Source organism: Sturnus vulgaris, chromosome 30, assembly GCF_052056855.1.
Source record: "Sturnus vulgaris isolate bStuVul1 chromosome 30, bStuVul1.hap1, whole genome shotgun sequence".
NCBI lineage: Eukaryota > Metazoa > Chordata > Aves > Passeriformes > Sturnidae > Sturnus > Sturnus vulgaris.
In genome coordinates this window covers 3,857,846-3,885,841 of record NC_142272.1, presented here as the reverse complement: position 1 = coordinate 3,885,841, position 27,996 = coordinate 3,857,846, and the positions used below count along the sequence as shown (strand labels likewise).

At 49.8% G+C, this 27,996-nt stretch overlaps 1 protein-coding gene across 1 annotated transcript; it reads left to right on the top strand.

Annotated features, from left to right (window-relative positions):
• Nucleotides 1-11,084: 11,084 nt before the first annotated feature.
• LOC148220862 (olfactory receptor 14C36-like) lies at nucleotides 11,085-11,849 on the top strand. Its single transcript, XM_088180644.1, has one exon. It carries the CDS (start codon nucleotides 11,085-11,087, stop codon nucleotides 11,847-11,849), a length of 765 nt encoding a protein of 254 aa, XP_088036770.1.
• The last annotated feature ends 16,147 nt before the right edge of the window (nucleotides 11,850-27,996 follow it).

Sequence of the window (27,996 nt, the reverse complement as noted above, 5' to 3'; positions counted from 1 at the left end):
GGTGATGTTAGGTCATAGGTTTGACTTGATGATTTCAAATCTCTTTTCCAACATGGTTCATTCTGTGATCCCGCTTCATGAGGCTCTGTGATGTCACAATGGACTCTTGGTTCCATGAGGGGTGGCAGTATCAGAATGGCTCCTTTGTTTCTATGAAGTTCCACAGTCTCACAAAGGTGTCCCTGCTTCCATGAGGTTCTCCTGCATCACAATGACCCCTTGGTTCCATGAGGTTCCAAGCTGTCACAGTTGACTCCTCGGTTCTGTGAGGCCCCGCTGTTGCCAAATCTGCAAAATATCAGAATAGGACTCCTTAACACTAATTTGGTGTTAAAGAGAACATCATTTATTCAGGCTTGAGGTCCAACATGGGACAACTCCCAACCTTACATGGACATGTGATTCATTTCCTATGGGAAAAAAGCACCTTTCACATCCAGGCATACATGGGCAAAGTTGGGAATCTGCTTCCAGAATTCCCTATACCCAAGGAGAGCTCACAGACAAAAAGCTGTCATGACTGGCTGGCCTTGGCTTCCTGACAGCCAGCACTCATCTGCCTTTTGAAACACTGAGGCTCTTTGCTTTCCTAATGAAAAGAAATCTTCTTCCATTCCAGGCACCCACAACCAAAGTTGAGATTTCACCTCCAAAAATCCCTGTTTCCAAGGATAGTCACCAGATGAAAGGTGTCAGGAGAGACAGGTCTGGCTGGCTTGGCCCATGGGAGGCCGTCCTCATCTTCTTCCAAAACACTTGGGCTTTGAGCTTTTCTTTCCTATGGAAAAAAGCATCCATCTGATCAGGCATCCATGGCTGAAATTTGGATTGCACCTCCAAAACTCTGTACATCCAAGGATTGCTCCCAAGTGAAAGCTGCCAGAACAGACAGGTCTGGCTGCCCCAGGCTTTTTGGGGGCTGCCTCTCGCCTGCTTTCCAAACACTGGGGGTCAGTGCTTTCCTTCCTATGGAAAAGAACCATCATTCCATCAAAGTGTCTGTGTTAGAAATGGAGATTCTTCCTCCAAAAAGCAGTAAATCCAAGGATTCCTCTGTAACAAAAGCTGCCAGGACAAACAGGGCTTTCTCCCTTGAGCTCCCAGGAGCCACCTCTCATCTGCCTTTGAAACACTCGGGCTCTTGCTTTCCTTCCTATGGAAAAGAATATCCCTCTTATAAATGCAGAAATGGCCAAAATCAGGATTCTACCCCCAAAATTTCCTATATCCAAGGGCTGCTTTCAGGCAAAAGCTATCTGGAAATAGTTTGGGCTGGCCTTGGCCTCTGATGGCTGCAATTCATCTCGCCCTGAAACACCAGTGTTCTGTGCTTTCCTTCCTATGGCAAAGAACCATCCTTCTCCTCCGGGTGTCCATGTCTGAAATTGGGATTCCACCTATAAAATTCTGTATATGCAAGAATAGCTCCCGGAAAAAATCTTCCAGCACTGTCTAATCTGGGTATCCTTGTCCTCCAGTGACTGCCTCTCATCTGCCCCTGCAACACCAGTGCTTGGTTGTTTCCTTCATATTGAGACCACTGTGACACCTTGGGGACCCCATGGAACCAAGGACTTGGGCTGCATGGTGCCAAGGGGCCGCTGTGAAGCAGCAGGGCTTTGTGGAACCAAGAGGCCATTGTTGCATTCCAGGGCCTGGTGCAGCCCAAGGGCCGTTGTGATCCTGCAGGGCACCGTGGACCCATGGAGACCATTGTGGCATTGCAAGGCCCCATGGAATCATGGAAACCATTGTGACACTGTGGGGAACCAAAGGGCCACTGTGACCCTGCAGGGCCTCATGGCAGCAAGGGGCCATTGTGACACTGCGGAAACAAGGAGAACATTGTGACACTGAGGGGTTCCATGGAATGCAGGGGAGATGGAGCAGATCTGGCTGTTTTGACCTCCTGGGGGCCACCTGACAGGTCCAGCTGACTTTGTCATGCCAAAAGCTGCCTCTCATATCCCCTTGGAGCACTGGGGCTCCGTGCTTTCCTTCCTATGGAAAAGAACCTTCCTTCTTTCCAGGAGCCCATGGCTAAAATTGGTACTGACCCTAAAAAATTCCCTTTATCCAGAGATTTCTCCCAGACAAAATCTGCCAGGACAGGCTCTGGTAGTCACCTTTTATCTGCCCCTGTAACACTCGAGAATTGTTTCTTCTAACCATGGAAAAGAAGCAACCTTCTTGTCCAGGGCCAAAATTGTGATTTGACCTCCCAAATTCTGTCTATCCAAGGAGTGCTCCCAAACAAAAGTAGTCGGAAGAGAGAGGTCTGGCTGGCCTTATTTTTTTGCTGATATTCTTAGACTATGAGAAGATTGTTTTCATTAGCCAACACCTTGGAGAGGTCCTAGAGATGTCCCAAGGTGGGTTTTGAAGACTGCAAGCACATGACCACTGTATAGGAACAAATGAGCTCTGTGCACAGTGGAGTGGAGACTGAGGACAGCAGAGGAGAGCCCTGGGAGGGATTGAAGGGCGGTTTCAGAGATGGAGGATCCTTTTCACATAGTAGAGAACAGGTGGAGAAAGAAAGAATTAATGGAAAGGCCAGCTGGGCAGGCCCAGACTGCACCCAAGGAGAAAGGAATTTCTGTTCCAAGGCACAGCTGTGGTGCAACACGTCCCCCAGAAGGAGTCTGGAGCAGCCCAAGGCTCTGTGTGTGCAGGCAGAGGCAGGCAGGAGGCAGAGCTGTCAGCAAAGGAAGGGGCCAGCGAGGTGGGGCAGCCGGGGGATGACGACAGCCTGCAGGGACAGAGGCGCAGGGCATGGACACCGTAGGACAGCCTGGGCTGCAGAGGGCACAGGGATGGGCAGCAGCTGAAAGGCCCTGACACAGCCAACTCCTGCAGCACTTGGGCCATGCAGGCTGGCCCTGGGCCTGAGGCCAGCAGGGGACAAGTGAGCCTTGCTGTGCTGGGGCCTCATTGCCTCCTTGTCCCTGCTCAGCAGCCTGGCAGGGGCCGCCCCATGGTGCTGCCCTTGGCATTGCACATGGCCAGAGCCCAGTGGCCCGGGAAGAGCCCTGAGCAATGAGGGAGGGACAGGATGTGCCTTGCCAGGGGCTGGGGCTCAGCCCTTGGCCCTTGGCATTCCTGAAACACATCCAGGTTTGCTCAGCATCACAGACACCTTTGCCTTGTTTGTCCCCACCTGTCATCAGTGCCTCCAGTGTTCTGCTCTAACAGGAACCCGGGGACACTTTCTCAGTTGTGTCCCTCAGTGGGACCCATTAAAACTTCAAGAAACTTTGGAGTTTGAATATGTCATTGAGTTCTTGAGAAGTTTTCCTTCAGCTCCCTCTCAGGGACTGATTTCCAGGGACTCAGCACTGCTGGAAAATCCCACCTCTACAGAGATGGGGCAACTGACAAGGGTTTTAAAAAGATTTTCTTCCATTATCAGATTCCTTGAAAGGTGAAACATAAGAGATGTAATTCTCAATGCCATTCTATCCAAAGCCAACTTATTTCCTGGTTACAATATTTTATAAATGTTTTTCAGCCTATTAGCTTTTGATACACAATGGTGCTAATAATTCTAACACTAATCACCTAGTATTTTACTCCACAATTTTACTCCCCATAGTCATACCACAATACATCTTTCACAGTTCTAATTCTCCAAAATATCTGATCTTTTTGCAAGGCCATTGTTTGAAACTTGTTTCTAGTTCAATCTGTCTCTCAGCAATGTCTTCTCTATTCCAGGGCCCTTCTAAGTCAGCACACCTTATCTCAGAGTTTGCATGCACATGTACAAGACTGTGTGAGCTTTCAGTCTGACTTTGAGAATTCTTTACAAATCCATTTCTCACAAATATCAATCACAGAATGCTGCAATCACCTCTGCTCTAAAGACAACAGTAATAAAATACAGCCTTGAAAATAGGAATGGATATTTCTAAGAAGCTATTTGTCATATTTCTCCATAACTGGAGTTGAAAAACTTGCAAATGAACTGTACTAGACCAGAGGGAAATCAAGGCAGAAACGTTGCTTTCTAGGAAACCTCTGAAGAATTTGGTCAGAATCGAACTCCAAAGTGTCTGATACCATTCATGGGTCTCACTGAGGGCCACAACTGAGAAAGCGTCCCCAGGTTCCAGTGAGAGCAGGAAATTGGAGGCAGAGATGACAGGTGGTGTGGGAAATGCAGGCACGGAGAGCTCTCAGGGCCTTGTGCATACAGGCTCAGAGATTGAGATGGATCCAAGGTTTGACCTAAGACCTTGGAGAATGCTTGGGGAATCAGAGCATGAAAAGTAAAATATATATAAAAAATATAAGTTTTTAGTTTAAGTAGAAATATGTTTTCAGCAAACAGAAATATGCATTATGTAAGCAAAGCAGTATGTTAAGTAAGATAGTAAAAGATTGTAAAGCTTAGCAATAGAAACTGTTATAAAGTTAATTAGAATTTTAAGATATATCAATGTAGGTTGATGAAGTGTTATAGGATTGGTTGAAAAATGACACATTACTGCAAAGCCATGAGAAGGAAAGCAATTAATGATTGGTGTAAAAGGATGCTGGCAAACTTCACAGAATTATTTGATTGGCTAAAAAACTAACATAAGGCATTGTAACTAAGAATGAGGAGGCTTCTGATAGTTTGGTGTTGGATGTAACAGCTTTAATGTCTCACCCTTCTATGAGACTGACACCATGAGGCCATAAACCATCTTTGACAACGTCTCTCAGTTGCCACATCTCTTGTAATATCAATCTCCCAATGCACATTTTCTTGACATCAGACATGACTAATGAAATCAATAGGGACTTATGGACACCAGGTCTATCCCATTAAAGTCAATAGGGATTTAGGGACACCTGGTTTATCCATTAAAGTCAATGGGATTTTGAGGAAATTTGTCCCTAATATAGGGAAATTTGAGTAAATTTGGAGGAAATCTTGGGCTGAATTCTGGGAATTTCCACTCCAGGATTGCAGTGCCAATGCTCTGGATGTCCTGGATGAATTTCTGGAGGCCAATCCCAAATCCCTGATCCTTCACCTGCTGTCCACGCTGGAGTTGTGTTCCCAGGTAAGCCCAAAAATGCCCATTTTCATCCCAAAAGCTGGGAATTCCAAGCCCAAAATTGGGATTTTTAGCGCCAAAAGTTTTGGGACATCAGCTCTGCCCACTGAACTCAAAGGGGATTGAAGGACACCAGGTCTACCCATTGATAGGGCTTGATTGGGAAGAGTTACTCTTTAAACTGGGAGCACTGGGAAGGGCTGAGGGGGGACACTGGGGTTACTAAGAGCACTGAAAAAAGAGGGACCACTGGGAGGGATTTGTAGGAATAAATGGAGATAAACAGGACTCCAGGTCTAATCTGTTAAAATTAATAGGAATTTAGGGACAGCAGGTCTACTCTTTAAAGACAATGGGTTTTAGGGGCACCAGGCCTACCCAATCAAAGCAATGAGGATGTTTGAGACACTCGTTTTCAGGGGTCCCAAGGGGTTTTTGGTGATCCAGGTATCCAAGGGGTAACCAGGTGTATCCAGGTGATTTCTGGGGGTATCCAGGTGATTTTTGGGGATAGCCAGGTGTACCCAGGTGATTGCTGGGAGGGATCCAGGTGATTTTGGGCAGTATCCAGGTGTACCCAGAGAAATTTTCAGGGATATTCAGGTTATTTTTGGGGCACCCAAGTGCCCTGACTCACCCTGACAGGCCAGGAGAAGATGATGGCCACTGTCCTCCCAGTCGACATGGACACAGATGACTCTTGGCAGCTGTGGGGCTGTCAGGGTGCACCCCAACATTCAGGGGTACTCCAAAACACCAGGTGAGGACATCAGGGGTGGGAGGGAGCCCTGAGTTACCTCAGGAGAGGATGCAGTGCAGGTACAGCCAGGTGCTTTGGTGCATGGGGATGGTGAAGATGGTATTCTGCAGCAGCTCCAGCTCTGGGGTGGGCAAAGGAGGCACCCCAAAATCTCACGGGGGCAACAGGGGAAACCCCAATATCTCGATGGATGCACCCCGGTATCCAGGAATTGAGGTTTACCCATTGAAATCATTGGGGATTTAGGGAAACCAGGTCTGCCCATTGAAGTCAATAGGAAGTTAGGAACACCAGGTCTACACATTCAACCTACCAGCTCCCACTTTAGGAGAGGGAAGGGCTGGAAAACTTTGAGGATTCCGCAAAATTGTTGGAGCTTTTTGGGGAATCCCTCACCTTCCTTCAGCCTTCCAGGGGGCAGTGCCCTTGCTGTAGTTCCTGGTGGGCATCAGCAGCCCCAGGCAGTGTTGCCAGGCCGAGAAGTTGAAGAAGTTGCAGCTCAGCAAGGCCCTGGTGAAGGCCAGCTCAGCCTTGAGGTCCTGCCTGGATGCAAGTGCCTACCAGTGTTCCCAGGTGTGGACTGGGAAGGCACCAGTATAAACCAGTAAGCACCTGGAGCCACTCCTGAGCTCCTGAGGCCTGTGGCAGCAGCTCCCAGTATAGACCAGTAAGGTCTCATGCACCCAAACCCATTCTCAGTGTAGTCTAGGGGCTCCTAGTGTGGTCCTCGGGCTCCCAGGTTTATACTGGGAAGGCACCAGTATAAACCAGTAAGAACTGGGAGCCACAACTGAGCCCATGAGCCCATGGCAGCAGCTCCCAGTATAAACCAGTAAGGCCAGCACAACCTGAAGTCACTCCCAGTAGGTCCCAGGCCCCATCCCAGTATAAATCAGTAAGGCCAGCATCCCCAAAAGTTGCTCCCAGTGGAGTGCCAAGCATCCCCAAGCCCCCTTCCAGTATAACCCAAGACACCTCAGTTTTGCCCAGTAAAAACCAGAACATCCCTCTATAACCCATCACAACGCAGTCAACCCCAAAACCACATCCCAGTATAAACCAGTACTACCCAGTATAACCCAGTGACCCCCAGCCCCCCATCCCAATATAAACCAGTATAACCCAGTATAACTCACAGTCAGCCACCAGGTCCTCCCAGCCAGCAGGGGGCACTCACATACCCCTGCTCCCTTTCCCAGTAGAGCCCAGTACAAATCAGAAACACCCCAGCACCTCATCCCAGTGCAAACCAGTATAACGCAGTAAAACCCCAGCATCCTATCCCAGTATAACCCGGTATAAAGCAGTCACTCCCAGTACCTCATCCCAGTATAACCCAGTACAGACCAGTAACCCCCAGCACCTCATCCCCGTACAAACCAGTATAACCTTGTACAACCAGTACACACAGTACTAGATCTTCCCGGACACTCACACACTCTCTCCCAGTATAACCCAGTATTACCCAGTGACCCCAGACCCATCTCAGCACCCCCTGGACCCCATCCCGGCACAAACCAATACAAACCAGTACAACCCACTCACAGTTGCAGGGGTCGTTCACCAGGAGGTGCTCGCACAGTGCCAGGTCCTCCCGGCCAGCAGGGGGCGCTGCAGCATGGCCGAGCACCCAGCCCTGGTGGTGCCACACCCCGTAGGATTTGGGGCTCACCCCCAGGCACTGCCCAATGAATGACAGCTCCAACAGCACCCTGAAACCTGTATAAACCAGTCTGGACCAGTATGGACCAGTATGGAGGAGTAGAAGTGGTAAAAACCAGTTAAAACCAGTAAACAGCAGTGTAATGCAAACTTGTAGTAACCAGTACAAACTAGTATGGACCTCTACAAACCAGGAAAATAGGTAAAAACCAGTACAAACCAGTGAAAACCCTTGTCTGTGTCAGGAGCCAAGCTGGCTGGGTCGGTAACAAACCTGCTGCCCAAAGTCAGTAGAAACGTTACAACCCATTTCAAACACCTTAACACCCATCCCTGCAACCACCACATGATTTGGAAAGACATGAGCACACATCTTTCCTCTCACATTGATGGTTCCTGTGCTGGTGACAGTCTTTTAAACCCAGCCTTCAGCCTGAGCTCTCTGCTGTTGCAGTTCCATGCACAGAGGTTGTTGTCTCTCAGCCCTTCCATGGGCAGGCCGGTGTTCAGCCATCTCCAGGACAGCAGGGCCCCAGCCCACGTCACTGTGCCCTGGGATGACAAAAACCATCACTACAAATGTCCCCTCCTCCTCCTTCTTCCCAGGGATTTGGGCCTGCAAGTGGGGTTTGCTGCTGGGTGCCACAGGGAGAAGGAGACCCCTGTGACACTGTGGGGCACATGGAACCAAGAGTTCATTGTGACACAGCGGGGCCACGTGGAGCCAAGGAACCATTGGGACACTGAGGAAACTCATGGGACCAAGGGTCCATTGTGAAACTTTGGAACTACAGAGACCATTATTGAGACTATGGAACCTCGAGGAACCAAAAGTCCATGTGACAGTACAGAACCTCACAGAACCAAGACTGCATGGTGGCACAGCAAGGCCTCGTAGAACCAAAGAGTCCAAAGGTCTAAAACAGTTCTTGCATGGTTCTGCCTCGGGGAAGGGGAACTTCAATGGTGGAAGCTTGGGCTGGCACACAGTAATCAAAGGTGTCTGTTTTCAATGAGGAAATTCAGGAGTTTTATATTGAAAAAAAAAGGAAAAACATCTATTTTCCTGAGTGCAGCCAGTTCTCCAAGCTAAGCAGGTCCCAGGTGAGTGAGGAGAGACAGGATGGGGTTGGGCAATGTGGAGCAAGGTTGTCCACACTGGCTCAGACCTCAAGGCACAGCTTCTGTGAGCAGGCCAGACCTACTGAGGAGAGACCCTGCATCAATATCAACCACAGAATGGTGCAATCACCTCTGCTCAAAAGAGAACAGTAAAATAAAATACATCCATTAAAATAGGAACGGATATTTCTAAGAAGCTCTTTGACATAAATCTCCATGACTGGAGTTGAAAACCTTCTCCTGAACTGCACCAGACCCGAGGGAAATCAAGGCAGAGCCATGGTTTGTCAGGACTTGATTGATCCCAGTCATGCCCATGGTGCATTTGAAGCTAAGCCTACGAACCTCAGGGCCTGAGAGGAGATTGCACAAAGCCTTCCAAAAATCAAAGTCAAAAGGGAAGCCCAAAGTGTCTTGAGGTATTAATGGGTCCATCCCCAACACAGGCTCCTCATGGACTGCTTAGAGGAGAGAATGGGAGGCCATGATTGCCAAAAACCTTTCAGAGAGTCAGAGAAGAAAGGAAAAAGGAAAATACTTTAAAAAAACTGAACTACCCTGAAGCATTAATGATCCCCACTCAGTGTTTTAACTGACAAAGGCTCTCAAGAGACTAATTAAAGCAGATAATTGGAGGCCATGATTGCACAAAGCTCTCAGAGACTCCAAGGCAAAAGCAAAACCCAAAGTCCTCTGAAAAACCTGCAGTCCCTGGGAGCATGAAGGAGCCCCCCAGGGCCATTCCTGACCAAGGCTCCCCAGGGACTGGTCCCAGCAGATCCCTGAGGCCACTGGGATGTGGGGGGATGCTGAGGGCAGGACAAGGGGTGCCAGTGGCCAGCCTTGCTGGGGCTGTGCCAGGAGGCCCCAGTGGCTCAGGACAAGGTGTCTCCTCCCAGCCCTTGGTGGCACAGACCCTGCTGTGCCCCAGGTCACCAAGACTTGGCTTCTCTTTGTCCCCACCTGTCATCTCTGCCTCCAATTTCCTGCTCTAACTGGAACCTGGGGACACTTTCTCAGTTGTGTCCCTCAGTGGGACCCATTAAAACTTCAGGAAATTTTGGAGTTTGATTCTGACTTGGAGTTCTTGAGAGGTTTCTTCAGCTCTCTCTCAGGGACTAATGTTCAGGGCCTCAGCACAAGCCTCGAGAGGGTCATTAAAGTCCTTGTGCTGTGTCTGTGTTGATGAGCTGGGCTGGGCTCCTGGCACAGAAGGCGATCCTGGCAACCCAGAAGAGCTTCAAAAACACATTTCTCTTCAGGAGCAGCTCTTCTCCCAGCCCAGCAGGGATGGGGCACTGCCTGCAGCCACCCCGGGCACAGCACAGAGGCACAGAGAGCTTCAATCAGTCAGGGCTGGGAAGATGCTCACAAGTGCCTGGGGCAGAATCACTCCCAGCCCTTGCCACAGGAAGCCTCTGGCTGCAGGACAATGCAGCTGCAGCTCCTGCACTGATCTCCTAAAGCTACAACATCCCAGTGCCTGCAGACTGTGTGAGTACATTCTCTGATGATCTCTTGTGTAGAGCAGCCAGGGGTGCCCAGGGCTGTGGTGCAGAGCAGGGTCCTGCAGCCCAGGGTGCTGTGCTGGGGCAGGGACTCTGCTGCCTGCCAGGGACAGCTCTCAGCCAGCCCTGGGAGCTGCTCCCAGCACTGGGGGACAAGGAGTGGGTGGAAGGAGACAGCTGGTAAGGCTTGGAAGTGTTCTCCTTATGTGGTGAGGATGTTGCATTGTTCAGGACTGCTGCTCCCAGCATGACATTTAAATCTAGAACATTTCCAAACAGATTATACAGGGAGCACAGTGAGGCAGGGGCTGCATAAAAAGGAAAATCCTGATTTTATAATCTACTGCTCTGTGTTTTGTAGGTGGGAAAATTGCATATAGATTTTCATCTCTCAGTTCAGATTGGGAAAAAAAAATGTTGATCTCGGATCTTAGTAAAGCAGTCAGTGACAGAAATCAGCACAGGGTCCCTCACAGGCAACACCAGTGTCATTTTTCCAGCCTCCTCAGGGTTGCTGTGATGTTGCCATCAGATCCTGCAGAGGCAGAGCTGGCCCTGGGCAGTGCCCTGTGCTGGGAGGGGTCTGCAGGGCAGAGCTGAGCCCCCAGGGCTGGGCTGGGCTCTGGCAGCACTGGCAGGGCCCAGCCCTGGGCACAGGGAAGCAGCTGCTGGCAGGGACAGCTCCAGGCAGCAGAGCCCTGGGCAGGCAGTGGGGGGAAAGTGCCACCAAGCTGGGCTGGGATATTTCAAGTCTTCTCCAAACTGAATTATTCTATGATTATTTATTTTACAGATTCCCATGGCAAGACACAGGAAATGTCCAACAGCAGCTCCATCAGCCACTTCCTCCTGCTGCCATTGGCAGACACGCGGCAGCTGCAGCTCCTGCACTTCTGCCTCTTCCTGGCCATCTCCCTGGCTGCCCTCTTGGCCAACGGCCTCATCATCAGCGCCATAGCCTGCGGCCACCACCTGCACACCCCCATGTTCTTCTTCCTGCTCAACCTGGCCCTCACTGACCTGGGCTCCATCTGCACCACTGTCCCCAAAGCCATGCACAATTCCCTCTGGGACACCAGACACATCTCCTTTGAAGGATGTGTGGCCCAGGTGTTTATGGTTGTGTTCTTCCTTGGATCAGAGCTTGCCCTCCTGACCATCATGTGCTACGACCGCTACGTGTCCATCTGCAAACCCCTGCACTACGGGACCCTCCTGGGAAGCAGAGCTTGTGCCCACATGGCAGCAGCTGCCTGGGCCAGTGGCTTTCTCAATGCTCTGCTGCACACGGCCAATACATTTTCCCTGCCCCTATGCCATGGCAATGCCCTGGGCCAGTTCTTCTGTGAGGTACCCCAGATCCTGAAGCTCTCCTGCTCCGAATCCTATCTCAGAGAACTTGGGCTCATTGTGCTAAGTGTTTTTCTTTATTTGGGCTGTTTTGTGTTCATTGTTTTCTCCTGTGTGCAGATCTTCAGGGCTGTGCTGAGGATCCCCTCTGAGCAGGGCCGGCACAAAGCCTTTTCCACCTGCCTCCCTCACCTGGCTGTGGTCTCTCTGTTCCTCAGCACTGGCATTTTTGCTAACCTGAAGCCCCCCTCCGTCTCCTCCCCATCCCTGGATCTGTCCCTGTCATTTCTTTACTCAGTGGTGCCTCCAGCCATGAACCCCCTCATCTACAGCCTGAGGAGCCAGGAACTCAAGGATGGCCTGAAGAAAATTATCATGAATGCTGTTCAGAAGCAATAAACTGTTCTTTTTCTGCACTGCTCTTGTTGTGTTACATTTACACTCACTCTGTGTCCTGTATTTTTTTGCTGCTCACACAGGTGTTACACTATTGAGAATTCATTTGCACAGAAGTCTTTGACTGTAGGATTTTAAATTCAGTGTTTGCCCTTCTAGCACACCCAGAGACTCTGTAACCTGGGAGCTATTCTACTTAACTGCTTACACAAAATAAAGAACTCTGTATTACCGTGTTCCCCTGACATTATTGTTCCCTGGCTTCTTTGGAGCTGCAGGGTTGGTGCCTCTGGGCAGATCTGAGGCAAAAAGGGAATTCCAGTGCTCCTCCCTGCAGGCAGTCCCAGGGCTTCTGCTCCACAACCTCCCCATCCTTCATTTCCACACTCCCCTTCAGAGCCCTGTGTTGGTTTAAGGCCTCAGGGCTCTCTCAGCTCAGTCCCAGTCCTGCTGTGTGACTGTCCAGGGACTGCAGGCAGGGACAGGCCATGGGCACTGCTGGGACAAAGCTGGGTTCTGCAGCAGCATTTCCATCATGCAGGGGCATCTCCCCAGTGCAGGGCCTGAAAGCTTCAATCTCCTTCCCACTTTGCTCTCAAGGATGTTCCCAACACAGAGCCCTGGAGAGGAGAGCAGCAGTGACCAGCACAAGTGTGGCAGTGTTCAGGGTGGGGCTGTCCCAGCAGTGTCCTTGCAAAGCCAGCGCCGCTCCCAGCAGTGGCCTCTCACCCCAGGGCACAGAGGTTGTTCTTCTCTGCGTGGAGGGACATGAAGTGACCGGGTCAGGAGTCTGTGTTTGCAGTGCAGGGACATTCCACAGCTCTGAACATCCTGTGTGTGTGTGAGGGGACATAAACCCAGTGACACAAACACCTGCAGCTGTTCCTGGAGTTTCCAGAGAATAACATCCCCTGGGAACCCCTGGATGCAGGGCTGGGATTAGCTCCTGTGCCCAGAGCTCCCTGTGTCCATCCCTTCGGCCGTGGGGCACCTCGGGCAGGGGCAGGGCAGGGTGACACCCACAGGGCTGAGGTCCCTGCCAGGCTCTGGCAGTGGCAGCAGAGCCCAGGGAGCCCCTGCCCATGTTACAATGAACTGTGTGTGTGTGTGCCAGGGAAGGACTCGTGTCCCTGGACACCCCTGGGGCTTTGAGCAGGGCATGAGCCCAGCTCAGGGCTGGGCACCTGACAGAGCCCTGACATTGCTGGGTGTGCCCATAAGAGCAGAGTTGGGCAAGATGACTGTGGTTAAACCTCTCTGGGGATCAAGTGACAGCCAAGTGTTTCTGTCGCTGTCCCTCCTTACTCAAAAAACAGGAGATAATAATGTGAAAAGATTGTGGGTCACCATAAAAATAGATTAATGTTAGGGGGACTAAAAAGCAAAGGCCAGATGCAGAAGCAAGGAAGATGATGGAGAGACAAGATTTCAACACATGTAGTGGTTGCTTTGGAAGACAAATGTATTAATATAGCCAATGCAGAGACCCTCTTGTCACCCACATTTCCCTACTGATCAGGAAATCCCATGGAATGGAAGATCCCTTGTGTCAGTCCAGCCCAGCTGTCCCATCCCATCCCATCCCATCCCATCCCATCCCATCCCATCCCATCCCATCCCATCCCATCCCATCCCATCCCATCCCTGTGTCCCCAGGATCACTTGCCCACCCCCAGGACATTGGTTGGGGGGTTGCAGAGATGCCTCATGTGGGGCCAGCCCTGCTCAGGAGCAGCCAAAGCCTCGGGCTGGGACCAAACCCACTCCAGCCACGAGAGCCAAGCACTGCAGGACAGGGGCTGCTCTGGGCAAAGGGAACTCCATCCCAGCCACATCCAGGCCAAGGGGGCTCAGGGGGCTCTTCCCACCTCTGCTATTCCACCATTCAATGAATCTTTGCCTTGGAGAGCTCTTTGAAGGCAGAATTGGCAGAGAGACAGAAGCAGAGCTATCAAATGCACCAGTACAAACACAGCAGCTCCAGTGAGGAATGAACCCTCCCAGGGCAGTGCTGTGGCAGGAGAAGCAGCCAGGAGGAGGAGGATGAGCTCAGTGCATGTGTGTGTGTCCCAAGGCACAGAGGGTGAGGGTGGACAGAGGTCAGGGCAGGGCTGGCAATGGCAGGGCAGAGGCAGGGGCAGCAAGATGGGAGTGTGCAGCCTGCAGGGACACAGCAGCAGCTGTGGGACAGTGCAGGACAAGCTGGACTGGACATGGCCAAGGGCCCTGGCAGGGGTGGCAGTGCCCAGGAGAAGCCAAGTCTTGGTGCCCTGGGGCACAGCAGGGTCTGTGCCACTGTCTTGGTTTGAAAGACGTATTTGCTAAGGAAAGGCAAGAGCCCCTTTCCTGAGATGCAGAGAGCAACACCCTCCCTTCTAATTATTTTAGTTTCAAATCAGAGGCCTTCAGGCAGGAGATATGGGGATAGGAATAACAGTTCTTTACTGATATCTAACAAGGCAGACAACAACAACAGCTATAAAAATTGACAACAGAACAGAACAGTCTAGCTCAGTTCCAGTCCCTTTTGGCCACAGGCTGTCTCCCTGTGCTCAGTTACCGGTGCTGGGGGCAGGGCAGGTCCCGCGCAGTTGAAGAGGGCTGGGTGATGGCGGCAGCGGCCCAGGGGTGAGAGGGATGGGGAAGCGACTCCCACTCATGGTGCTCAGCAGAGTGTCCGGAGATAGTAGGGTGAGGTGGGAGAGCAGCAGAGCAATGTCCAATGGCAGGGAGCGTGGATCTCAGTGCTGGGATGGGAGGGGGAGATGCCAGATCGGAGCCCGGGCCATCCTCCCACTCCACGAGCCAAGTGAGAGAGCCCCAGCCCACCCAGATCCCCCATCCCACCTTTCCTTTTCTGGTCTCGCTCCCTCCCCTTCCACCCACCCCCCTGCAAGAGAACATTACCGTTTGAAGGTGTAACCAAAAATACTTAGCATAACAATGGGAGAAATTCCACAGAAAGAAAAGGGAGCAATTCAATCCCCAACAACCACCAAGGGCTCTGAGGAGACACCTTGTCCTGAGCCACTGGGGCCTCCTGACACAGCCCCAGCAAGGCTGGCCACTGGCACCCCTTGTCCTGCCCTCAGCATCCCCCCACATCCCACGGGCCTCAGGGATCTGCTGGGACGAGTCCCTGGGGAGCCTTGGTCAGGAATGGCCCTGGGGGCTCCTTCATGCTCCCAGGGACTGCAAGTTTTTCAGAGCACTTTGGGTTTTGCTTTTGCCTTGGAGTCTCTGAGAGCTTTGTGCAATCCTGGCCTCCAATTCTGTCCTCCAAGGAGTCCAGGAGGAGCCTGTGTTGGTGGTGGACCTCAGTGGGACTGACACTGAAACTCCATGAAAAACAGAAACCCTCCAACAACATCTTCTCAGTGTTAGAGGATTTAGGCATTACTTTCTTCTGGCCAGGATGTTTTTGTGCCCAGCATGTCCAATAGAAATCATTCTACCCACACATGTCTGGCTTGGGCAGTGAAAATCATTCCATCACACATGGTTCTTTACTAGGCTTTTCACATACTTATACAGACAAAACCCAGAGAAATTCATGTTTCATTGAAGAAATTAATTGATCCTAAATTGCACAGTCCTTAGTATTCAATGTCCTGTTGGTTATTGATCCCTTTGCCTTTGATGAGAATTAGGCCCTCATTTGATTCTCTTACCAATCTTTTCCCAGACCAGGTGTGTCCAACCACACTGGGAGTGATGTTCATTGATGTTTGTTTATCTCCTGTGTATCTTCTGACTACTCCCAATCTGTAGATTGAAGAGAAACTTCCATTCCCCTCCTGCTGGGCAAAGGCAAACAAACCCTTGACTGAAGTTACATTAAAAAATTAAAATGTGGATTATTTGCAGCAATTCCCTTGTGTCCTGGAGCATCACAATGCTCTCCTTGGCTCCACAAGGTTAAGAAGTGTCACATCAACCTCTAGTTCCACAAAGTCCTGCAGTGTCACAGTTGCCTTTTGTCCCACAAGGCCCCACAGTGTCACAACTGTCCCTTGGTTCCATGAAGCCCTGCAGTGTCACAAAGGTCTCTATAAATCCATGAGGCCCCACAGTGTCACAATGGCCCTGCGGTTCCATAAGTCCCACACTGTGACATGAATCCTTAATTCCATGGCATCCTATATCCTGTGTCACAATGGTCTCCTTGGTTCCATGGTACCACAACTGTCCCTTGGTCCCACGAGGCCCCACAGTGTCACAATGGCCCCTTGATCCCATAACACTGTGTAGCGTCCCAGTGGTCTCCATGATTCCATACTTCCCTGCAGTGTCACAATGGACTGTTGGTTCAATAAAGCTCCACAGTGTCACCATTGCCCCTTGGTTCCATGGAGCCCCACAGTGTCACTGTGCTCCCCTTGGTTCCAGCAGGCCTTGGTTTCAAAATGCTCTCCACGGTTTCATGAGTACCCTGTGTCACAATAGACTCTTGGTTCTGTGAAGTTCCTCAGAGTCACAAAGGCCCCTTGGTTCCATGAGGTTTGGTAGAATCACAATTCACTCCTTGGTTCCATGAGGCCCTGCTGTGTCACAATGCCCATGGTTCCATCAGTTTCCACAGTGTCACCACAGTCTCCTTGGATCCACAGGATCTCAATGTTCTCCTTGACACCATCCCACCCCAATGTCACAATGGATTTTTGGTACCATGAGGTTCCACAGTGTCACAAGGGTCTTCTTGGTTTCATGAGGATACAAAAGCTTTGCATAAACATCGAGCAACGCCTGCTTAACACTCCTAGGAACATCTGTCTGTATTCAGAAAATGGGAAAAAAGTGAGAAAGGCACCAGCAGCTTCCATCTGCAACAGAGATCATGGGAAGGGACAGGGACAGAGAATTCAGCTGAAAGACTCAGAGAATTCACAGAATCACAGGGTTGGAAGAGTCCTTCAAGATCATCAAGTCCAACCCCTGCCTTAACACCTCAACTAGACCATGGCACTGAGTGCCATAACCAGTCTGTTTTTAATAACATCCAGGGATGATGTCTCCACCAACCTCTGGCAGATCATTACAGTACTTCATCACCCTTTCTTTAAAAAATACTTTCCTAATATCCAACCTATGGTGCAGCTTAAGATTGTGTCCTCTCATTCTGTCATTGCTGCCTGAAGAAGGAGACCAAATCCCACCAGACTAAAACCACTTTCCAGGGAGTTGTCATATGGTCACCCTGAGCCCTCCTCTTCTCCAGGATAAACATCCCCAGCTCCCTTAGCCCCTCCTCACAGGAATTGTGTTCCACACCCCTCACCAGCCTTGTTGCCCTTCTCTGGACACACTCCAGCCCCTCCATGTCCTTCCTAAATTGGGGGCCCAGAACTGGACACAGCACTCGAGGTGCTGCCCAACCAGTGCTGAGCACAGGGGAACAATCACTGCCCTGCTCCTGCTGGCCACATCACTCCTGACCCTGGCCAGGTGCCATTGGCCTTCTTGGCCACCGGGGCACACTGCTGGCTCCTGTCCAGCCTGCTGTCCATCAGTGCCCCCAGGTCCCTTTCTGCCTGGCTGCTGTCCAGCCATTCTGTCCCCAGCCTGTAACACTGCAGGGGTTGTTGTGGCCAAAGTTCAGGACCTGGCATTGGGTCTTGTTAAACCTCACCTTGTTGGATTTGGGCCCTGGATCCAGCCTGTCCAGGTCCCTCTGAAGAGCCCTCCTACCCTCCAGCACATCCACACTCACACCCAGCTTGGTGCCATCTGCACATTTGCTGATGCTGCACTCAATGCCCCCATCCAGATCATCAATGCAGATATTGAAATCCACGCTGGCTGGCTCTGATCCCTCAGCCATCCTGGAGGTGCCCTGTGATGGCACTCAAGGTGATCTGTTCCATCACCTCACCAGGCACCCAGGTCAGGCTGACAGGCCTGCAGTTCCCCACATCCTCCTTCCAGCCCTTCTTGGGCATGGGCTCACATTGGCACCTCCAGTCCTCTGGCACCTCCCTGCTGAGCCAGCACTGATGAGAAATGATGGAGAGCAGCTTGGGGAGCTCATCCAGCAGCTCCCTCATCCCCCTAGGATGGATCCCATCTGGTCCCAGAGACACCTGTGAGCATCTGAGTGGCTCAGCAGGTCCCCAGCTGCTTCCTCCTGGATTACAGGGGTCTGTTCTCCTCCCTGTCCCCATCTACCAGCTCAGGTGAACACTTGTCCTGAGGACAACCTGACTGACTTTTTGTTGAAAACTGAGGCAAAGAAAGGGTTAAGTATCCCAGTCTTTTCCTCATCTTTGGCAGCAATATCCCACCAAAAAAAGAATGGATTTTCTACTTGTCCCTCGTTTTGCCTTTAATGTTTTAATAAAATAATTTCTGATATCTTCTGCAGAGTTGGCCAGGTTATGTCTTAATTGAGGTTTCACTTCTCTTAATTTTTTTCACTTCTCTAATTCTCTCATTGGCATGATTAAAAAAACATCTTTAAACCCTTCCTGAGTTGTCTACCTCTCTGTCCAAAGCCTCTTTTTTTCCCTGAGTGCTTGGAAAATGCTCCATGCTCAGCCAAGCCAGTCAGTTTTCTTGCTACGTCACTGATCACTTTTTGGCACAGATGGACAGGCTGCGCCTTCAAGATTTCTTTCTTGTAGTGTGTCCATTCTTTCTGGAATCCTTTGTTTGAAAATGTGCTTTCCCATAAGAAAATCAGTACCTGATTTAGTGCTTTCAAAATCTGCATCCTGAATAAACTGAAATCTGCTGTGACTCAAGTGTAGAAGTTTTGTTGAGGCCCCTCCTCCTTTCACAGAATATTTAAAAACTCAATAATTTCATGCTCACTGTAGCCCAAACAGCCTCTGACCACCACATCTCCCACTAGCCCTTCTCTCTTTGTGAACAGCAGGAGACAGAGCTTTCCTGGGCAGTGGGAAGAGAAGGAAACCTCCCCAAAGTGCAGCCTGGAAGGTTCAGCCTGGAGGTGAGGAAACAGAAAAGTCCCTCCCAGGGCAGAATGTTGGTGCCCGAAGTGTCCCAGCGTGAGGCTGGGCCAGGCCATGGCTCTGTGTGCCAGGAGCCGGCAGCGCTGGGTGCAGGGAGCCCAGGGAGGGCACAGCAATGCTGGGCTGAGAAATGCTGGGGGGGACAGCGAGATGGGCGTGTGCAGCCGGCCAGGGCACAGGAGCAGCACGCACAGGGGGCACAGCCTGCAGGAGAGATGGCCAAGGGCTGGGCAGGGCTGGCAGGGCCAGAGGCACCCAGGCCTTTGTGCCCTGGGCTCGGGCAGGGCCTCTGCAGCCCCACAGAAGGAACTTTCCTGGCAGGGGCTGCACTTTGCTTCTGCCTCGGCCCTCCCTCAGGAGGCTGCCAGGGCTGGCAGCTTGATGACATTTGTCCTTGCTGCCCCTGCCATCCCACTGCCCCAGGAACAGCCCCGAGCCACCCGTGAGGGACAGGCCCTGCTGGGCCAGGCCTGGGCTCAGGCCTTGGCCTTTCTGCTTCCTCCACCCAGCCCAGGCCTTGCTCAGCATTGCAGTTCCCTGCTCACAGCCTCGGGCTCCTGCAATCCTGGCCTCAAGGATCTGCTCTCACCACTCCCTGGGGAGCCTTTGGCAGTCCCTGCCCTCAGTGGGGCCAGTGATGCTCCAAGGGACTTGGAGTTTTGCTTCTGACTCCTTGAGCAGCTTCTTCAGCCTTCTTTCAGTGCCTGAGGGTCCTGCACTCAGCCCCAAATCCACCCTGGGTATCACTGAAATACAGAAAGTCCTCAGGAGCACCTTGTCTTCTTCCAGTTATCTTCAAGTCTCCAGGGCTTGTGCAGCTGCTTGGAGTCAATTTGGAGTTTTGTTAATGAGGAAGGATTTCAATGTGCACCTCATGACTTTTGTGTTTTTAATCACATGAGTATTTTTTATTTTTCATTTTAGAGGAGAGCTGATACAACTATTTCCCAGATGATCTTGATGCTGAATGTCTCTTTAGGAGGTCTGGGCACCCAGAAGTACGAGATCCTTGAGGAATGACCTTGTTTGGACAACCTGCTCCTCACCCTCAACATCAGCGTGTCTCACATCACCCACCTGGGACTGACATGCCAAAAAAAAGATTATTAATTTACAAAATTAAAATAATATATTTTTCATAATAATACTATTCTATATTTTTATTACCTTAATTTTCTCTTTGTGTAAAAAAATCCATACATTTTTGGCAACCAAAAATTTTTTTGGTCATTGGTTCTAAGTAACGCAATTCCATTCATTAAGAAGTGACCACTATTGGCTATGGATTTCTCCAGCTTTATGATTATTAGTTCTAGTTTTAGTACCATTGTTACCTTTTTAATAATTTTCTCAGACCGTATGAAAAAGGACACATTTAGGGTTCAAGGAGACATTTCTGCGGTACATTTGAGGCAGTTTTGGGTCTGGAGAGGGAATTTAGATAGAACTTTAGAGTCTGGAGGAAACTTTGGTGACCTGAGTGGGCACTAGGAGGAGCACTGAGGAATTGTGATGGACACTTCAGGGCCTGGGGTAGCTCTTGGGGATCCAGGAGGGCACTTGGGAGCTCAGGGAGGGGAATCTGGGGCCATTCGGGGTTCAAGCGGGCACTTGGGGGGCTCTAACGGGGCTCTCGGGGGTGCAGGGGATGATGGGAGTTGTAGGCGTGGGTATAATATGGTTTGATAGAGCCGTGGAGCATCATGGGAGTTGTAGGCACAGCTACAATGGTTCTCGGTGGGGCGCGGTGCATGATGGGAGATGAAGTCATGGCTGCTATAGCACTCTATGTGAACTGCAAAGCATCATGGGAGCTGTAGTCCCGGAAGTGGTTCTGACAAAGAAAGGAAACTCGTCCTTGCCAGACCTCCTGAGGAGAGACCCTGGATCAACATCAATCACAGAATGCTGCAATCACCTCTGCTCTGAAGAGAACAGTAATAAAATACAGCCTTGAAAATAGGAATGTGTGTTTCTAAGAAGCTCTTTGAAATATTTCTCCATATCTGGAGTTGAAAACTTTCCCCATGAACTGCACTAGACCAGAGGGAAATCAAGGCAGAGCCACGGTTTGTCAGGACTTGCTTGATCCAAATGAGCCCAGTGGTGCATTTGGTGCTGCCAAGGAGCTCCAAATAATATTTTGGAAATATTGGCTCATTCTCTTCAGCTCCGTCCTTGCCAGCAGCCCGGCCCAGCTCAGCAGCACAGACACAGCACAAGGACTTTAATGACCCTCTCGGGGTTGGGGCTGAGTCCCTGAACATCAGTCCCTGAGAGGGAGTTGAAGAAACCTCTCAAGAATTCCAAGTCAGATTCAAACTCCAAAGTTTCTCTTACTTTTAGTGACTCTCACTGATAATCATGAAAGATAAAGTTTCCCAAGGGTTGAATTCAAGCAGAAAATTGATGACAGTGATGTCAGGTAGGAAAAAATAGGGTAAAGGAGGAAAAGAAACCTCTGAAGAATTCAAAGTCAGATTCAAAGTCCAAAGTTTCTTGAAGTTTTAATGGGTCCCACTGAGGGACATGACAAAGAAAGTGTCCCCAGGTGCAGATTTATTGTTTTTATGTTACATTTCTAAACTCTCAGTTTTTTCTTCTTATGATGTAATTTTTAAGTGGCCTTATTTTTTTTATATTGCCTTTTTTTGTCTGGATTTTTTCTTTTTCTGAGTGACACAGAGAGACAGGACTTCTGAGTTGCTTTAGAAAGTTTGGTTTAATTTTTTTATTTTCTATCCAGTCAGAAAGGGTAAATTTGTCTTACAGATGGTCACATTGTGGCTTAGAAGTCGCAGGACTTATGGTTACAAGGCCTTTAAATAATTTATTAAGCAATAAAACCCTGTCAATAGAGATATTTAAATTTCTAATTCAATACTAAGTTATTTTGTCTTACTGACTCATATTACAGTGTGAACTTTCTTAGCCAATTATATCCCGACATGGAAACTTACATTGCTGCACTCTACAACTTCTTGTTCCCTTTGTAACTACCTTTCTTTTTTCTATATCTTAAATTCTAAAGCTAAACCTATCTCTACTTAACTATGCATAGTTGTAAGCTTTGGCTTACAGGGCCAATGTTCTGAGAATTCCTTGCATTTTGAATTTCAACACCCAGGTTCCAGTTAGAGCAGAACACTGGAGGCACTGATGACAGGTGGGGACAAACAAGGCAAAGGTGTCTGTGATGCTGAGCAAACCTGGATGTGTTTCAGGAATGCAAAGGGCCAAGGGCTGTGCCCCAGCCCCTGGCAAGGCACATCCTGTCCCTCCCTCATTGCTCAGGGCTCTTCCCGGCCCACTGGGCTCTGGCCATGTGCAATGCCAAGGGCAGCACCATGGGGCGGCCCCTGCCAGGCTGCTGAGCAGGGACAAGGAGGCAATGAGGCCCCAGCACAGCAAGGCTCACTTGTCCCCTGCTGGCCTCAGGCCCAGGGCCAGCCTGCATGGCCCAAGTGCTGCAGGAGTTGGCTGTGTCAGGGCCTTTCAGCTGCTGCCCATCCCTGTGCCCTCTGCAGCCCAGGCTGTCCTACGGTGTCCATGCCCTGCGCCTCTGTCCCTGCAGGCTGTCGTCATCCCCCGGCTGCCCCACCTCGCTGGCCCCTTCCTTTGCTGACAGCTCTGCCTCCTGCCTGCCTCTGCCTGCACACACAGAGCCTTGGGCTGCTCCAGACTCCTTCTGGGGGATGTGTTGCACCACAGCTGTGCCTTGGAACAGAAATTCCTTTCTCCTTGGGTGCAGTCTGGGCCTGCCCAGCTGGCCTTTCCATTAATTCTTTCTTTCTCCACCTGTTCTCTACTATGTGAAAAGGATCCTCCATCTCTGAAACCACCCTTCAATCCCTCCCAGGGCTCTCCTCTGATGTTCTCAGTCTCCACTCCACTGTGCACAGAGCTCCTTTGTTCCTATACAGTGGTCATGTGCTTGCAGTCTTCAAAACCCACCTTGGGACATCTCTAGGACCTCTCCAAGGTGTTGGCTAATGAAAACAATCTTCTCATAGTCTAAGAATATCATCAAAAAAATAAGGCCAGCCAGATCTCTCTCTTCCGACTACTTTTGTTTGGGAGCACTCCTTGGATAGACAGAATTTGGGAGGTCAAATCACAATTTTGGCCCTGGACAAGAAGGTTGCTTCTTTTCCATGGTTAGAAGAAACAGTTCTCGAGTGTTACAGGGGCAGATAAAAGGTGACTACCAGAGCCTGTCCTGGCAGCTTTTGTCTGGGAGAAATCTCTGGATAAAGGGAATTTTTTAGGGTCAGTACCAATTTTAGCCATGGGCTCCTGGAAAGAAGGAAGGTTCTTTTCCATAGGAAGGAAAGCACGGAGCCCCATTGCTCCAAGGGGATATGAGAGGCAGCTTTTGGCATGACAAAGTCAGCTGGACCTGTCAGGTGGCCCCCAGGAGGTCAAAACAGCCAGATCTGCTCCATCTCCCCTGCATTCCATGGAACCCCTCAGTGTCACGATGCTCTCCTTGTTTCTGCAGTGTCACAATGACCCCTTGCTGCCATGAGGCCCTGCAGGGTCACAATGGCCCTTTGGTTCCCCACAGTGTCACAATGGTCTCCATGATTCCATGGGGCCTTGCAATGCCACAATGGTCTCCATGGATCCACGGTGCCCTGCAGGATCACAGCGGCCCTTGGGCTGCACCAGGCCCTGGAATGCAACAATGGCCTCTTGGTTCCACAAAGCCCTGCTGCTTCACACCGGCCCCTTGGCACCATGCAGCCCAAGTCCTTGGTTCCATGGGGTCCCCAAGGTGTCACAGTGGTCTCAATATGAAGGAAACAACCAAGCACTGGTGTTGCAGGGGCAGATGAGAGGCAGTCACTGGAGGACAAGGATACCCAGATTAGACAGTGCTGGAAGATTTTTTCCGGGAGCTATTCTTGCATATACAGAATTTTATAGGTGGAATCCCAATTTCAGACATGGACACCCGGAGGAGGAGGATGGTTCTTTGCCATAGGAAGGAAAGCACAGAACACTGGTGTTTCAGGGCGAGATGAATTGCAGCCATCAGAGGCCAAGGCCAGCCCAAACTATTTCCAGATAGCTTTTGCCTGAAAGCAGCCCTTGGATATAGGAAATTTTGGGGGTAGAATCCTGATTTTGGCCATTTCTGCATTTATAAGAGGGATATTCTTTTCCATAGGAAGGAAAGCAAGAGCCCGAGTGTTTCAAAGGCAGATGAGAGGTGGCTCCTGGGAGCTCAAGGGAGAAAGCCCTGTTTGTCCTGGCAGCTTTTGTTACAGAGGAATCCTTGGATTTACTGCTTTTTGGAGGAAGAATCTCCATTTCTAACACAGACACTTTGATGGAATGATGGTTCTTTTCCATAGGAAGGAAAGCACTGACCCCCAGTGTTTGGAAAGCAGGCGAGAGGCAGCCCCCAAAAAGCCTGGGGCAGCCAGACCTGTCTGTTCTGGCAGCTTTCACTTGGGAGCAATCCTTGGATGTACAGAGTTTTGGAGGTGCAATCCAAATTTCAGCCATGGATGCCTGATCTGATGGATGCTTTTTTCCATAGGAAAGAAAAGCTCAAAGCCCAAGTGTTTTGGAAGAAGATGAGGACGGCCTCCCATGGGCCAAGCCAGCCAGACCTGTCTCTCCTGACACCTTTCATCTGGTGACTATCCTTGGAAACAGGGATTTTTGGAGGTGAAATCTCAACTTTGGTTGTGGGTGCCTGGAATGGAAGAAGATTTCTTTTCATTAGGAAAGCAAAGAGCCTCAGTGTTTCAAAAGGCAGATGAGTGCTGGCTGTCAGGAAGCCAAGGCCAGCCAGTCATGACAGCTTTTTGTCTGTGAGCTCTCCTTGGGTATAGGGAATTCTGGAAGCAGATTCCCAACTTTGCCCATGTATGCCTGGATGTGAAAGGTGCTTTTTTCCCATAGGAAATGAATCACATGTCCATGTAAGGTTGGGAGTTGTCCCATGTTGGACCTCAAGCCTGAATAAATGATGTTCTCTTTAACACCAAATTAGTGTTAAGGAGTCCTACTCTGATATTTTGCAGATTTGGCAACAGCGGGGCCTCACAGAACCGAGGAGTCAACTGTGACAGCTTGGAACCTCATGGAACCAAGGGGTCATTGTGATGCAGGAGAACCTCATGGAAGCAGGGACACCTTTGTGAAACTGTGGAACTTCATAGAAACAAAGGAGCCATTCTGATACTGCCACCCCTCATGGAACCAAGAGTCCATTGTGACATCACAGAGCCTCATGAAGCGGGATCACAGAATGAACCATGTTGGAAAAGAGATTTGAAATCATCAAGTCAAACCTATGACCTAACATCACCTCATCAACTAAACCATGGCTCTGAGTGCCACGTCCAGAATTATTTTTAATGCCACTAGGGGTGGTGACTCCACCACCTCCCTGGGCAGAAGATTCCAGTGCCCAATCACTCTTTCAGTGAAGAATTTTTTCCTGATGTAAAACCTATACACCCCTGGCTCATCTTCAGACTGTGTCCTCTCGTTCTGTCAGTGGTTGCCTGGGAGAAGAGACCGACCCCCACCTGACTACAGCCTCTGTTCAGGTGGTTGTAGAGAGTCTCCCTGGAGACCATTGTAGCCATTGGGGCCATTGTAGCACGGCAGGGCCTCATGGAATCATGGGGAGCACAGTGACAGTGTGGGGCTCCATGGGACAAAGGGATCATTCTGACACTGGAACCAAGGAGATCATTGTGACAGTACAGGGCATCATGGAACAAAGGAGGCCATTGTGACACAGCAGGACCTCATGAAACCATGGAGGCCATTTTTACAATTTGAGGCTTTTTGAAACAAAGAGACCATTGTGGCATTTCAGGGCTTTATGAAACCAAGGAAACCACAGAGACACTGTGGGGCTCCATGGAACCAGGGCCCATAGTGACACTGTGGGATCTGATGGAATCATGGAGTCTATTGTGACACTTTGCAGCCCCATGAAACCAAAGGAATCCATTGTGACACTGTGGGGCCTCATGGAATCCTGGAGGCCATGATGACACTTTGAGGCCTCGTTGAATCAAGGGGCTCTGCAGGACCTTGTTGAACCAAGGACACTCTTCTGCCACTGTTAGTCCCCACAGAACCAAGGGTCCAATGGGATGCTGCATTGTGGGAAATGCAGGCACAGAGAGCTCTCAGGGCCTTGTGCATACAGGCTCAGAGATAGAGATGGATACAATGCTTGACCTAACACCTTTGAGAAGGCTTAGAGAATTAGAGCATTAAAGTGAAACAGACATGAAACAAGAATATAAGTTTGTAGTTTAAGTAGAAATATATTTTAAGAAAACAGAAATATCTATTATGTAAGCAAAGCAGTATATTAAGTAAGATAGTAAAAGATTTTAAAATTTAGTAATAGTTCCTGTTATAAATTTAGTTAGAAACTTAAGATGTGTCAGTGTAGGTTTGTGAAGGATTATATGATCTACTGAAAAATGATGCATTGCGGCAAAGGCATGAGAAGCAAAGCAATTAATGATTGGTATAAAAAGACTAGCAAAGTTCATAGAAGTATTTGATTGGCTACAGAACTAACATAAGGCATTGTAATTAAGAATGAGGCAGGTTCTGATATTATGGCATTGGATATAACACCTTTAATGTCTCACTCTTCTATGAGAGTGATGCAATAAAGCAATAAACCCTCTTTTACAATGTCTCTAAGATTCCCCATCCCTCATAATATTAATCTCTCATTAGGGATTTTTTGGACATCAGGATTACCCATTAAAATCAAAGGGGATATAGGGACACCAGGTCTTTCCATTAAAGTCAATGTGGATTTTACGGAAATTTGATGTTAAAGTGGGGAAATCTGGGGGAAATGTTGGGCTGAATTCCAGGAATTTCCACTCCAGTATCACAGTGCTGATGCTCTGGAAGTCCTGGATGAATTCCTGGAAGCCAGTTCTGAATCCCTGATCCCACACCTGGGGCCTGTGCTGGAGCTGTGCCTCCAGGTAAGCCCAAAAATCTCCATTTTCAGCTCAAAATCTGGGAATTCTGAGCCCAAAATTGGCATTTTTAACACCAAAAAATTTTGGGACATCAGGTCTATCCATTGAAGTCAATGGGAACTGAGGGACACCAGGTCTAACCTATTGAAGTCTTTTGTGGATTTAGGGACCCCAGGTCTACCCATTGATAGGGCTTGATCAGGAAGGGTTACTGGTTAAACTGGGAGCACTGGGAAGGGCTAAGGGGGAGGAACTGGAACTACTGGGGGACAACTGGAAGCACTAGAAAGGAGGAAAGGGACAAACTGGGCAAACTGGGAGCACTGGGAGAAAGGGGAGGGCAAATTAGTCAAACTAGGAGCTATTCCTGGGAGCAGATAAGGGGAGCACTGAGGATACTGGGAGCACTGGGACATAACTGGGACCACTGGGAAAGATTAGTGAATATAACCAGGGATAAACAGGACACCAGGTCTACCTCATTGAAGTCAATGGGTATTCAGGGACACCAGGTCTACCCAGTCAAAGCAATGAGGATTTAGGGACACCAGTTTTTGGGGACTCCATGGGTTTTGGGTTTGGATCCAGGTGTCCAAGGGGTACCCAGGTGTACCCAGGTGATTTTGGGGGTGATCCAGGGTATTTTAGGGGTACCCAGGTGTACCCCAGGTGTAACCAGGTGATGTTTGGGGCACCCAAGTGTCCTGACTGGCCATGACGGGCCTGGAGAAGATGATGACCACCATTGCATCATCCTGGTCGACCTGGACACAGATGACCCTCAGTTGCTGGGAGGCTGTCGAGGGGCACCCCAACATTCAGAGGGCACCCCAAAACTTCAGGTGAGGTGTGGTTACTGCGCTGCAAAGAGAAGGAAAAGACAGCAACACACACGGACCTTTTTGGGGAAAAAAGGCCAACTTTATTGTACAGACAGCCCGTATTTAAAGTGTGTTATGTGGAGCTAGGACAGGACAGTAGTTCATTGGACAATTGGGACAAACATCCCTGGGACAGCATGTCCGGATGTCCCATGGGAAAGACACCAGGTGTTAATCTTTATTATGAATTCCTTTCTGTTTTTCACCAAGTTATCACTCTGGGAGACTGCCTCCTTAACTGAAGCTGTAGTCAGCTTGTCAGCCTGGGAATGGACCTGAGAGACAGGAGAAATCCAGGCCTGAGAGGAAT

What these genes read in the sequence shown, in the direction of transcription:
- LOC148220862 (XM_088180644.1), top strand. Translation starts at nt 11,085, where the DNA reads ATGTTCTTCTTCCTGCTCAACCTGGCCCTCACTGACCTGGGCTCCATC.